The 14,331-nt window shown below is 32.6% G+C and overlaps 1 protein-coding gene across 2 annotated transcripts in view; it reads left to right on the top strand.

Annotated features, from left to right (window-relative positions):
• The window catches only part of Nipbl (NIPBL cohesin loading factor), a 182,800-nt gene that overhangs the window by 141,100 nt on the left and 27,369 nt on the right, over window positions 1-14,331 (top strand). For both annotated transcript variants that reach the window (XM_047556377.1, XM_047556376.1), the window contains exons 27-32: window positions 89-191; window positions 783-881; window positions 975-1,121; window positions 3,229-3,363; window positions 4,553-4,651; window positions 5,309-5,362. In XM_047556377.1, coding sequence (XP_047412333.1) covers window positions 89-191; window positions 783-881; window positions 975-1,121; window positions 3,229-3,363; window positions 4,553-4,651; window positions 5,309-5,362 — 637 coding nt within the window. The remainder of the gene's footprint in view (window positions 1-88; window positions 192-782; window positions 882-974; window positions 1,122-3,228; window positions 3,364-4,552; window positions 4,652-5,308; window positions 5,363-14,331) is intronic.

Below are 14,331 nucleotides of genomic sequence, written 5' to 3' on the forward strand. Positions count from 1 at the left end.
AAAATGTATTAGACATGTAGATCTCTTTGATACCTATTTACAAAAAAATAAATAAATAAATAAAATTTTTAATGACTTTTTGTTGCAGGATGAACTCTGATACTGTGGACTATGATGATGCTTGCTTGATTGTTCGATACTTGGCCTCCATGAGGCCGTTTGCCCAGAGCTTTGATATTTATTTGACACAGGTAAACTGGGCCAGAATTCCCTATACAGTGATGTTGATTTTTCTGATTCTGGAAGCTTATGGAGTAACATATAATAACTGTTTATTGTTGATCACAGATATTTCAAAGATAATGAAAGTAGGATTTGATGTAATATTCTGTTTGCTAAGATACATTTGTTGTTGTACATGCCCTTTACATATTGATTGTTATGTTCTACAGATACATGCATATTTATCTGTATGAACCCAGAGTATAGGTTGTGACATTGTAAAAAATTAGTTATCAAATTATGTTTGAATGAGCCTAAATATTCTTTATTAAATTTATACATAACAAGATTTTAGTGGGACTACACATTCTCAAAAGGAAATGTAGCAGTGTTTAATTGAGAATGCTAAACTGAAAGAGACCCTGAAGTACAGAATGCTACACTTGCAACATGTACTGATCTTTTAAAGTTTTGGATCAGTAAGATAATGGATCTTTTACTAAAACACAAATCAAAAGGAGATAAATCATAGATTGTTTTCTATGGTGTGTTTTCATGCTATGCTTTGTTACATTTTATGTATTTTAAAGTTTGCAAAATGTCACATTTCTTTTTGGCAGATACTTCGAGTTCTTGGTGAAAACGCAATTGCCGTTCGAACAAAAGCCATGAAGTGTTTATCCGAAGTTGTTGCTGTAGACCCCAGTATTCTAGCAAGGGTAAAGAGGGCAAAAATAATTTTTCTTCCTCGTGTTTTCTAGTCAAAATATTAACTCTATTTAGTATAAATTACAATTTCTTTTTTTCTTCAGCTTGATATGCAGCGAGGAGTTCATGGACGATTGATGGACAATTCCACTAGTGTTCGAGAAGCAGCAGTAGAATTACTAGGTCGATTTGTCCTTTGTCGACCTCAACTTGCTGAACAGTATTATGATATGCTAATTGAAAGAATATTGGTATGTTTGTTTTGCCATTTTTATAATGAATTCAATTTTGTCTTTCAAATATCACAATTTTTAAAATAGTAAGCTAGAAAAGAGACTACTCAGTATCATAAAGCAAATCATTGGCAAAAATTGTATTCCCATTTTCATTCACTGCAATGGCAATTTCTAGTGAGTAAATGATATGAACTCCATGGGATAATTATTTTTGGACAGTCATCTAGAGTAGTTATATATTTAAACATATATGTATATATGTAAACAAGAAGAGTTATTTCAATGAGAGACATAGAACATTGATATGTGAGAATATTTTTGGATCCTATACATATATCTGCATGTTTCCTTAGAGCCAAATTATGGCAAGTTAAACCAGAAAGTTACTTGAAGTTTAAGATTGAGTAAACTTAAGAAATACTGTTCTAAGATACTCATTCCTTCATATCATGGAATTTTCTGGCCCCGAAAGATTTTCCTGGAAAAGAAAAGAAAACATTGGCATTCAGAAATGACTGTATTCTTCTTACCACCCATTTCAGGCACATTGACTTCTTTTTGTAAAATTCAATATTAATGCACAAGATCAGGTATGCCTATAGTGAGAAGTATTTATTATATTAGTAAAGTATCAAAATATTGTGTGACTGAGCATTATAGAGTAGTTTTCAGCTTCAACTAGGCATTAGTTTATTTTCATTGAATAGGGTAGGGTAAAAGAATTTTTTCCATTTTTGTGCCTCCATCTTTTCTCAAGAGTAAAGGATATAATTAACAGAATTCTCAAATATCTAATGAACTCCAAGATAATTAATCGTAGCACAATATCCTAAAATGTTTTTAGGACTGCTGAACTGTATATAGGAAATTAATAATTTTGTATGGTAAGCATCTGGTGTTTTTAATCTTTTTTTTTTTTTTTTTTTAACTTTTAGAGTTAAGGTGAAGATGTAGCTCACCTACCGTGCATGAGTCCTGGGTTCTATCCCAAGTACCCCCACACACATCAACACACAAAACAAATTAATATGAAAATGTATAAAATTTAAAATAATAATAAAATGCACCTTCTATTTCACATGTATTTTTGCCAGATTATTTTAAATTAAATAATAGACATTTTACTACTTTTCCCAAAGATACCTCAGCTTGTATTGCCAAAAAATATGGATACTAGAAATAACATCTTACCTAACCAAGCTAACACTCCCTAACATCATCTGATAACCAGTTCATATTCAGATCTTCCTATTGTGCCCGAAATGTCTTTTCCAGTTTTGTGGTGTGTGTGTATGTGTGTGTGTGTGTGTGTGTGTGTGTGTGTGTGTGTGCGTGCACACATTCATTTAAAGCTTCAGATAGCACACTGCATTTGGGAATCTTAAAATGAACTCCTTTTTTTATATCCTTTCCCATGATGTTGAATAATTTAAAAGACCAGGAGTTTTTATTATTTTCCCATGATTTAATATAATTTGCTCCTTTGCTTCTTGTATTTTCTATGAGCCTAAATTAGGTAGTGTCAAAGGTTTTATTAGGTTCAGTTTAAAATTTTTTGTTAATTCTGCTGTGTAGATGTTACCTAATATGCTGCTTACCTGCCAGACACAGTTCTAAAAACTTTTGTGTTTTTTGTCACCTTTAACTGTCAAGCTTGTATCCAGTACTAAACTATAGAAAATGTTTCCATTTCACAGGTATCAATTTAAAAGTACAGACAATATCATAAAATTATCCATATTTGTAATAACATTAATAAGAAAGCATTTAAAGAATAAACGTGCCAGGAGTGGTGGCACATGCCTGTAATCCCAGTAGCTCAGGACGCTAATGTAGGAGAATCCAAAATTCAAAGCCAGCCAGCAACTTAGTGAGGCTCTAAGCAACTTAAAGACTCTGTCTGTAAATGAAATGTAAAAAGGGCTGGGGATGTGGCTCAGTGGTTAAGTGCCCAGGGTTCAATCCCCATACCAAAAATAAAAGAGTAAATGTATGGACCATGTTTATCATGTTAACAAATAATGAATATGATGCTTTTTGATATATACTTATTTTATCAAATTTCATTTACCTGAAGCATTTGAAAATTTTCTAACATTTGAAAATACCTTTCTGTTCTTAGGATACTGGTATCAGCGTCAGGAAAAGGGTAATAAAGATTCTAAGAGACATCTGTATTGAACAACCAACATTTCCAAAAATTACAGAAATGTGTGTAAAAATGATTCGCAGAGTCAATGATGAAGAAGGCATTAAGGTAAGATGAAATATTGATTAATGTAAAATTTATTTTTGTTTGAAATGATGCATGTTTATTGCATCTAAATTTTGTTGCTTTCAATGTAAACTTTACAAGTGAATCAACATTTTTGGTTTCTAAACTTAAGAAAAAGACACGTTAATACTTTTTTAATTTCTAGATTTTATATTAAATTAATAAAATCTGATCTTTCCCATTCACTTCAGCAATTATAATATTTTTGTCATTGTAGAGATTGCATTCTATTGAGATTATTTTTAAATCATATGTGCTTGGTCTTCTAAATAGTGAATAGATTCTTTTTTTTAATTTCTTTCTCTGCTACTGGCAAGTGAAGCTGGAGTGCTTTATCCCCAGTCCTTTTTATTTTTTATTTTGAGACAAGGTCTTGCTAAGTCACTGAGGTTGGCCTTGAACTTGCAATTCTCTTGCCTCAGCCTCCCAGATCACTGGGATTATGGGTGTGCACCCATACAGTTAGCTTAAATACTTTATTAAAATCTGAATCCTAAGTTCTTCAGTGAATTTCCATATATATTTGTACATGTATGTGTGTGTATACATATATACACACACACACACACACACACACACATATATATATATATATATATTTTTTTTTTTTTTTTTTTGTCCTTGGTTTTTTAAGTTGGGCAAGCACTGTAAAAATGTCTTTCTTAAAAGCAGTAAAAATAGCCATACACAGAGGTGCACATCTATAATTCCAGTGACTCAGGAGGCTGAGGCAGGAGGATCAAAGTTCAGAGTCAACCACAACAATTTAATGAAGCCCCAAGCATGGTGAGACCTGTCTCAAAATTTAAGAAAAATGAAAAGACTGGAGATGTGGCTCAGTGGTTAAGCACCCCTGGGTTCAGTCCCTAAAACGAAAAAAAAAAAAGGCAGGAAAAGTACCTTTTTAGTTTGATCAAAAATATTTGTATACTAAGCATAGGTTCTAGGCTAGGCATAGTATCCCAAATTTATTTAAAATCTTTACCAAAATGAAAAGTTTATAATTTTGAAAAATTATTGGTGATTTTAAATATAAGGAAATTCATACCAGAAACTCATGAGAATTTATGTTTTGACTAGATATGCTTTGTGTTGGACCTAATGAGACTTTGGGGTTGAATTTTTGCCTTATTTGTTTTAGTTACTTAATTTGAAATTTGTTTTCTTCTAGAAATTAGTAAATGAAACATTCCAAAAACTCTGGTTTACTCCAACTCCACACAATGACAAAGAAGCAATGACAAGGAAAATTTTAAACATCACTGATGTGGTAAGAAGGACAGTGTGTGGTCACTCTGAGTCCAAACCTAACTGAGACCCACTTTATCTTACCAAGGGGGAGAAACAATGTGATGAGATATTTGGTTAATCTTTACGTTTAGTGCTACTTCCTGCATATTTCTGAAGTTCTTCAACAGATGCAAGTAAGATGAGGTTGATGTCTACAAATACCACAACTTCTTAGCATTTGTTAGTGTAAACTCTTATTGATCTTCTTGTCCTCCAACAATTGAAATCAGAGAGAGGCAAAAAGTAAAATACAGTAGCCAAGGGGTAGCAACATACAATTCAGAAAATATGAATTTAGTTTCCTTTTGATTTTAAGCTATAATTTTTGACTCTAAATAATGTTCATGTTTTGAATATAAGAAATTTTATATACTCATTCAGTATTCATGTTTTAAATATAAGGAATTTTTTAGACTTAGCTTCATGATCCATCTACATTTTCACTGATATCTTTAAATCTACCATATAGAAGATTAAGAAATAAATATCTTTTTTTGTGGTGCTGGAGATCAAAATCCAGGGCCTTGGGCATGCTAGGCAAGCTGTACCTGTGAGATACATCCCCAGGCCCCAAAAGTATGTTTTTTAAAATAAATTTCTAACTTTGATAGTTTCACCACCAATTATTCCCCCCTAGGTTGCAGCATGCAGAGATACTGGATATGACTGGTTTGAGCAACTCCTTCAAAATGTGAGTATTATTTTGACTTCTGATGATATGAAATTTATAGAAGGTGGTTCTTTATAGACTTTATGATCTTAAAAAATTTTTTTTAGTTATTTTGTTAAACATTTGTCTTTTGATGTGGGACATTTATTTCAGTAAGCTTGACTGTTTTTAATTTCCCTATCTATTATTCTAATCAATTATTCTGTTGCTTATTTTCTGAACCACTAATGGCAAGTCTTTATTTCCATCTTTCCAGATTCATTTTTTCTTGTCCCATTAATCTAGTAATAGACATGAGATATACAAATAGATATACAGATTGCCTATGTTCCTTGTCACGTTATAAAATACATAGAATTTTCTTTAGTGGTATAGATATAACAAAAATTAGTTTAGTGAATGGAAATGTTTGTCTCCCTACAAATTTTAAATCATTTTTTTAATTTCAGAAATTTTCAAATAAAAATATTCATCACTCAGCTTCAAAAGTTAGCATTTTTTCAGTCTTGTTTTGTCTCTCCTCCCATCTTTTTTTTTTCTTTTTCTTCCCTTTATTTTTTTTGCCCCCCTATAATATTGTTTAAACAAATCTCAGGCTTTATATTCATTCCAACCATAAACACACTTATACTATCTCTAATAGGTAATGACTTTGGGGGATGGGTGTCATCTCTATCAAAGAAAATAGTATGGGCTGGGGAGACACTCAGTTGGTAGAGTGGTAGAGTGCTTGCCTTGCAAGCACAAAGCCCTGGGTTCGATCCCCAGCACCAAAAAAAAAAAAAAAAAAATAGTATATTGTTCCCCATTACCTAATATCTATCCAGTGTTCACATTTCTCCAACTATCTCAATGTATATTTATAGTTAGTTTACAGTGGGGTTTTTTTAAATACAACTCTGATTTATTAATAATAGTTAATCCTTGTCCCCCCCTTTTTTTTTATGCCATTATGGATATTCCTGTAGATTGTCCCACATTCTGTACTTTATAGATTTCCTCTAGTGTCATTGAAGTTTCCATCCAACATTTTTCCTTTAAACACTCGGCTAGATTTAGAGGCTTAAGTAAGATTGAAGTTCAGTGTTTAGGGTAAGGACACAAATACTTCATAGGCACTGCTGAATATTGCATCATATCAAAAAGCATATAATGTCTAGTCCTGTTTTTAGTGATTGATCTTTGAGTTTAGGTGTTGTCAGCCTGATGCATTATTATGAAGTCTTTCAGACTGTTTTTTATGATCATTACCCAGATGCATTATTTCTTTCATTCCTTATGTGTTAATTAGGTGGAACTTTTCTTTAAAAGTAAATTTTTAGTCCAGATGCAGAGGTGTACACATGCAATCCCAGCAACTCAGGATGCTAAGGCAGGAGGATCACAAATTTAAGGCCAGCCTCAGCAACTTGGCAAGACCCTGTCTCAAAATAAAAACAAAAAGGACTGAGGATGTACCTTAGTGGTTTTCTGTTTTTTTGTTTTTTTGTTTTTTAAAAAGTACCCCTGCTTTCAATTCTGAGGCCAAAACCAATAAAGGGAATTTAAAATGTTTAAGTTTTATTCCTGATTAATTGTTTGGTTACTGTGAAATACAATTTGTACAGAAACCGTAGGAAAAATAATTGTTTTATATTATCAGTGTTCAGAATGAGTTTTATCAACCTTCAGAGGTGTTTTTTTAATCAATGTGAACTAATAGATTATGTATATTAGGTGTATTTGTAATCATGACTCATTTTGAATCTCAAATTGTCCCATCTTTGCCCAGTAGTATTCTGTTCAAGTTTATCCTGCACACTTTTTTTTTTTCCTTTGAATGGGGATGGTACTGGGATTTGAATCCAGGGCCTTGAACACACTAGGCAACTGCTCTATCACTGAGCTACAATCCCCCACCCTGGTCCTGTGTACTTTTTTTGTTGTGGTTGTTACTTTAGCTTGAACCCAGAGGTACTTTACTACAGAAACCCTCTCTTCTTTCTCCAATAATTAAGGAGATACTGGACAAGGTGTAATGGGGGTTAAAGAAACGACAGACAGACACAAATGTCTTCATTTGTGAAATGCTGGGGAGAAAATGCTGGGGCCAGGTGGGTAGCCAAGCCTGGTGAGGCTTTACTAACTCCAGAGCTAGCTCAGCAAGCTTATTATATAGGTTTCATTAAAAGGTTATTTGTGGGGGCTGGGAAGATAGCTCAGTCGGTAGAGTGCTTGCCTTGCAAGCACAGGGCCCTGGGTTCGATCCCTAGCACCACAAAGAAAGAAAGAAAAAAAAGGTTATTTGTGGGGAAGTTTCAGCAAAGCAGGCGATCAGAAGGATGCAGGACTGGTGAGACATTAGGGTCATCTTGTTTTGCTCAGAATTCACTATCCCTGAGAGAAGGTGCTGAACTGAAGGCCTCAACTGATAAAGCCAGGCAAAAACTTTACACATAGCCAACCCTGACCAGTGTTAACAGTAGCAACTGGGGCATCTTGATCGGCACCTTTGTACCAGCAGCTCCCAGCACAAATGCAGCCATGAGAGTCAGACAGGCCATGATTTAGATCACCACTCTACACCACCACTGAGTCTTTTTTCTTTTCTTTTTTTTTTTTTTTTTTTTCCATACAGGGTCTCACTAAGTTCCTGAGGCTGTCCTCAAACCTATCTCAGCTTCCCAAGTCACTGGGATCATAGGTGTGCGCCCCAACACCCAGTTTGTTTTATATTTTTCTCATAATAATCTTTCACTTCATATTTTTACAAGAAGTATTTGGCATCATTTCATTCCTAAATAGTTTTGTTTCACAGAGCCTTATAACTTCCTTAGTCAAGTTTAAGTCCACAATTCCAAAGGGGATATAAAAAACTTTACAACTACATTTTTATCTGATAATTATAGTAAATCTTAAGTAAGAATTAAGTGTAGCTTGCTGGTGATGGTGACATACACCTGTAATCCCAGGCTGAGGAAGGAGGATCACAAGTCCAAGGCCAGCCTCAGCAACTTAACAAGACCCTCTCTCAAAATAAAAAGAGCTGGGGATGTAGCTCAACAAAAGAGTGCTTCTGGGTTTAATCCCCAGCACTGCAGAAATAAAAAATAAAAAGAATTAAATGTAAGTATAAGATGTCATTATTTAGAATTACTAAAAAAAAAAAATCTAAAATAATATCACTGTGTATTGTGGGCAAGTTAGAAGCAAAGGGGAGATGTCCAGATTCATATAATCTCTTAACAGTGGTAGTTTTATTTTATTTTATTTTATTTTATTTTATTTTATTTTTACTTGTAGATGGACACAATATCCTTTTTTTTTTTATTATTGTGGTACTGAGGATGGAACTCAGTGCCTCACACATGCTAGGCAAATGCTCACCCCTGATCTACAACCCCATCTCTGGTTTTATTCTTTTATTTTTTGTATCTTTGCTCTCTAGTCCTATTTATTTAGATATCTAATTAATAGTCGTCCATTCAGTTCATGCCTCCTATGTTTTCTTATTTTTAGTTTCTACCAGCAATTTAGTTTCCAGTGATATTCTTTGTGCTATAGTTTCTTTTATAAACAGAGTTTGGTTTGATAGAAATAAGCTCAGAAGTATTTATGAAAAATACATTTGACAGACATAACCACCCTTAGTAATTTTAACAATATGTATGCATTAATTTTAAGAGGAGCTAGGAAGAATAATAAACAATGGACTATTGGAGTTATTGGAAATTCTTGAGTAGGGAATAATTAGTACATTCTGTGTTTCCATATGTTCATACATATTTAAACATTCCACTCAGTAAAATTTCAGATATTTCTAATTTTTGGTTTTGGATTGAGTTCTTTTCTTATAGATCAGTGATTTCCCATTTATAGAATTAACCTCTTGGGGAATCTTGAAGTACTACCTCACTAAATAGCTTGAAATTCATTTATGCACCAAGTTCTGCCCATTGACTAAGTATTTATGTTAAAATATCACTTTAAAAAGATCCGTGGAGCAGACAAAGGGGAATAAAGGGAAGGGAGGAGAGATGGGATTAGGAAAGATAGTGGAATGAATCTGACCTAACATTCCTGTGTACATATAGGAATATACACAGTGAATCCCACCATCATGTACATCCACAAGAACTAATTTAAAAAACAATTGTAAGTAAATAACAGAAAGATCAGTAGAATAGAGGGAAGGGAACAGAGAGTAGAAGGAAGGAGAAGAGGAAGTATGGGGGACAGAATTAAAGCAAATTTTATTCCATGCTTTTATAATTTTGTCAAATGAAATCTATTATGTATAACTAAAAACACCAATAAAATAAAATATCACTTTTAAATGTGTGGAACTTAGTGGTGCATGCCTGTAATCCTAGTGACTAGGGAGGTGGAAGCAGGAATTTTAGAATTCAAAACCAGTCTCAGCAACTTAAGGAGACCCTGCCTCAAAAATAAAATATAAAAAGGGCTGGGGATGTGGTTCAGTGGTTAAGGGTCCCTGGTTCAATCCTCAGTACCAAAAACAAAAAAGAAAAGAATAAGAAGAAAAGAAAAAAATGTATGGAGCTACCGTTTCCTTTAAAAATCTTAAATGAATGAATTCATATTTGAGTTTTGTGCCATATTTAAGTAGTATGTGAAAGAAAAACTTACAATGTTCACATATTATTTCTAAATAATATTCTAATTAGTTTAACCACTACCATGAATTTAGTACATTTCTAAGAAGCTCTATATTTACAACCTTCAAAAACCTTCATCATAGCCCTATGATAGGTACACCAACACTGAATTGATTTTACAGTGCCATTCATTTTAATTAGCTTATAATCCAAAACTGGTTCACTTTTAGTGTATGAAGAAAATACGGACAATGAAAAAAATTAAGGCTATCCCATGTTTCATCTCTTCCTGGGTAATGTGATCCACCATATGATCTTCTTGAAGTTAACAATTAAACACTATCTCCATCCACCAGTGAATGAATGAATAAACTGTGATGATTCTATACAATGTAATAGTACTCTACACCAAAAAGGAACAAAACTATTAATATATACAACATAGATGACCAGTAAAACAGAATGAAAGAAGACTTACCAAGGAGTGTATGTTATGATTCCATTTATATAAAATTATAGAAGAAACCAATCTGTATTGGGAAAAAAAATTCAGAAGAGTGGTTGAAGGGAGCTGGGGATTGGGAAAAGATAAGAGAATTTTCAGGGATTATAATAATGCTCTAGGTCAGTATTTCTAAAAGTTGTATCAGAATTATTTGAGGAATTCTTAGAAGTGCAAATTCTCATGCCCTACCCCAGACTTAATGAATCAGTAACTCTGAGGGTAGGGCCCATCATTCTATACTTTAACAGTCTCTCCAAATGATTCTGATGAAAGGTTAAAATTGAGATTTCTGTTTTATCTTGGTGCAGGGGTTTGTGAGGTATAATGGTGAATCTGACAAAAGTGAGCAAAGGTACACTGAAGATTTATGCATTTTATTACATATACATTTTATCTCAAAGGGAAAAGAGGGGGCATATATTGATGTTTGCAAGTTACTTTGAAATGCATCAAAAGTAAAATAGAAGGAACTGCAGGTTTAGCTCGGTGGTAGCGTGTGTGTTTAGTATGCTCCATTCTCGGTTCAATCCCTAGCACTTTTTAAAAAAAAGTATAAAATGGATAGAGCTGCATGTGTGTATGCAGAATACATGTGTGTATACATACACACACACACACACACACATATGCTGTGTGTTTGCATATATTCATCCCAGTATAGTAAAAGATTAGTGGTAAAATCTAAAGGGTGATTAGAGTATTCATGGTAATAAAAATTCTTAACTTATTTTTATGCTCAAATTTTCATAATAAAATATTACTATGGTATGAAAAAAGTATATCGTTTAGTATGTTGGTACTTTTAAAACATATCGTAGCTAGGCAAAATACAGTAATAGAACATTTTATGTATCTTGATTAATGAGTATGTTGTGAGTGCGCAGCTAGTGTATGTGCATGTGATTAACATTAAAGGAAAAGAAATTATTTCAGAGGATACAAGAAAAATTTTTATAAAATTTAATACCTTTGAATAATAAAAAGGATAAAATATGAATTCCTTAATCTGACAGAGAATAAATTACAAAAATCTAAAAGATAAAAATAATGCAAAATGAAACTGTTAAGAGATTTTATCAAAATCAAGAGTAAAAATATTCATCATTTATGCCAAGATGTGGAAATGTAAAGGCAAACAAAAACTACTAAACCACTTATGAAAAACTGTTAGAACTTATTTGTAAAGATACAGTAATTAAGTTATAACAATAATAAATAGATCAATACTAAACACACCAGTGGAACAAGATAGAAACTAGAGAGCCCAGACCTATGCATATTTGCTATTAAGACATGGCAGATTATGGACTAAAGATGAATTTTTCACTAAATGAGGTTGGAGCAACTGACTGTCCATCAGGAGTTTTTTTTAAAAAAACAATTCCTACTGGAAATCAAAAATCAACTCCATATAGATTAAAAAAATCTTTGAAACTTTTAGCAGAAAATAATAGGTGAGTACATTTAAAAAAAAAAAACTTTTTGTAGGGACTGATTTAAACAAGTCATAAAAAAAACAAACATTAAAAGATTGAAGGGTTTGGGACTGGGGTTGTAGCTCAGTTCATAGAGTGCTTGCCTGTCAAGCACAAGGCCCTGGGTTCAATCCCCAGCACCACAACAAAAAGAAAAAAAAAAAAAGATTGAAAAGTTTCACTGCTTAAAATGAAGAACATTTATAAATCAAAAGACATCTTAAAAGGAGAAAACAAGTTAGAAAATATACTTGACATACACATAACCATCAAAGGATTAATATTGAAGAATATATATAGAATTTCTCTGTTAAAAAGCAATGTAATAGTCCCAGTAGGAAAATAGGGAAAAGGCTTAAACTCCATTTCACAGAAGAAATGGTATGAATAGCCTATAAGGTGTTCAACCCCATTAGTTGTTTGAGAAATACAAATTAAGTTCACATTTTACATCATTTAGTTGGCAAAACTTGAGAAGTCAGATAATAACAAGTGATGAAAAGGAAAGAATTAAGTAGTTATCTGTTAATACTGCTAATAATTGAAAAATATTAAAAAGATTGAACATCTCAAAACTCAAAACACAAAATCCAAAATGCTCCACAATCTAAAACTTTTTGAGTGCCAAAGAGATTCCACAAGTGAAGAATTAAATGCCTAAACTCTTGTGACAGCTTGCAGTTAAAACCCAAGACATAGGAAAATTTCTTTCAGGCTAGGAGGTGTATAGATAGATAGGAAACATGTATAAATTTCATGTTTAGACTTAGGTCCCATCCCCAAGGTATCTCATTTTGTTATATGCAAATATTTCAAAATCCACAACACTTATAGTCTCTGACAGTTTGAAATAAGGAAGACTCAAACCTCTACAATCACTTTGAAACAAGATTATTTCACAAAATTGTCTTATGAAGTTGAATATTCTTACATGCAATGACTCAGAAGTTTCACTTCAAGGAATATATACCAGAAAATCTTGTATGTGTGTGCCAGGAGACATACAAGACATAATTTTATGCCACTAAAATTGAAACTAACATATATATGAATGAGTAAATGAATTGTGGTATATAAACACAGACTGTTATACAGCAGTACAAATGAACAAAATACAGCTTCAGGCAACAACCTGGATTATATTTAGTGGCATAATGTGTGAAAAAGCAAGTCCCAAAAGATTGATCAAGTATGCTACCTTATTCAAAAGTTGAAAATCAAAGAAAACTATAAACAGTATATCAGCTCAGACATGTCTTTAAACCAGGACATGGCAAAATTTCTTGAGCATGAAATGGGAAGCACATTGAAAGAGATAAATTATTGGAAATATTTTTCTTCTTGAGTTGGGTTCGTAGTCTATCATTTATAATTAGTAAATTTAAAGGGTGCATAATAGTCAGTGATGATGGTGTCATGAATTAGAATTTACAGTTCATTTGTGTGTACCTAAAATCTTGGAGAGCAAAAAGAAAAAACAGGAATGAGGAGATACTTTTCTACTCCTGCTTTAAAAAGACCAAGCTAAATGTGATTGATGTTGAAGGCTACTTCAGGAAATAAGTTATGGAATGGGACAAGGAAGATTTGTAGTTCAAAGTTGAACCCTGATAAAGTGAAGCTGTCTGCTTTATTTGATTAAATTTTTTTAATTGGTAAAGGAAACAGTGCATATGTTGCATTAGTCTGATTGCTGTCAGTTCATTTTAATCTTCTGTGCTTCTTGTAATAAAAATGTAGGACTGGAGATGTAGTTCAAGTGGTAAAGTGCTTGCCTAGCATGTCTGAGGCCCCAAGTTTGATCCCCAGCAATGCAAAAAAAAAGTTCTAACTTGTGCTGTTTCAATACTAGCCACATGCATTTTTGAAAACTTAAATTAATTTGAATTTTTAATCTTAGTGTCTCAGTCACACAAACTAGTGTTTAAAAGTCACTCATGACTCCTGGCAACCATATTAGACAGCACAGATATAGGACATTTGCATTACTATTAAAGTTTTAATCCGACAGCACTGGAATTCTTCATAGAAATAAAATATAAATTTTGATTTTTTTAGTATCTCCAGAATTGTATTAAGTAATCATTATTAACAAAAACAGATAGACCTTAAATGTTTTTTCCATGAACCTATGATTATGAAAGATTGGATTGATTTTATTTTTTGGCTAAACTTAGAACTGATCTCTATTCTCATCTCATTATTCATAATATTCTTAGCATTTTTTATAAATGATTTAGTAAAGGATAACAGAAGAAATATGTTTTATATTTGTAAAATTTGAGATGTAATTCACATGCGTATAGTTATTAATTATTTAATTCAATTACTACTGAATGATGCTCCTCGTATTTGGTTGAGGTAACAAAGAAAAGGAAAGTCATCTTTCCTGTATGTCTCATGTTCTTCTAC

The sequence above is a fragment of the Sciurus carolinensis genome, chromosome 6, assembly GCF_902686445.1.
Source record: "Sciurus carolinensis chromosome 6, mSciCar1.2, whole genome shotgun sequence".
Classification (NCBI taxonomy): Eukaryota; Metazoa; Chordata; class Mammalia; order Rodentia; family Sciuridae; genus Sciurus; species Sciurus carolinensis.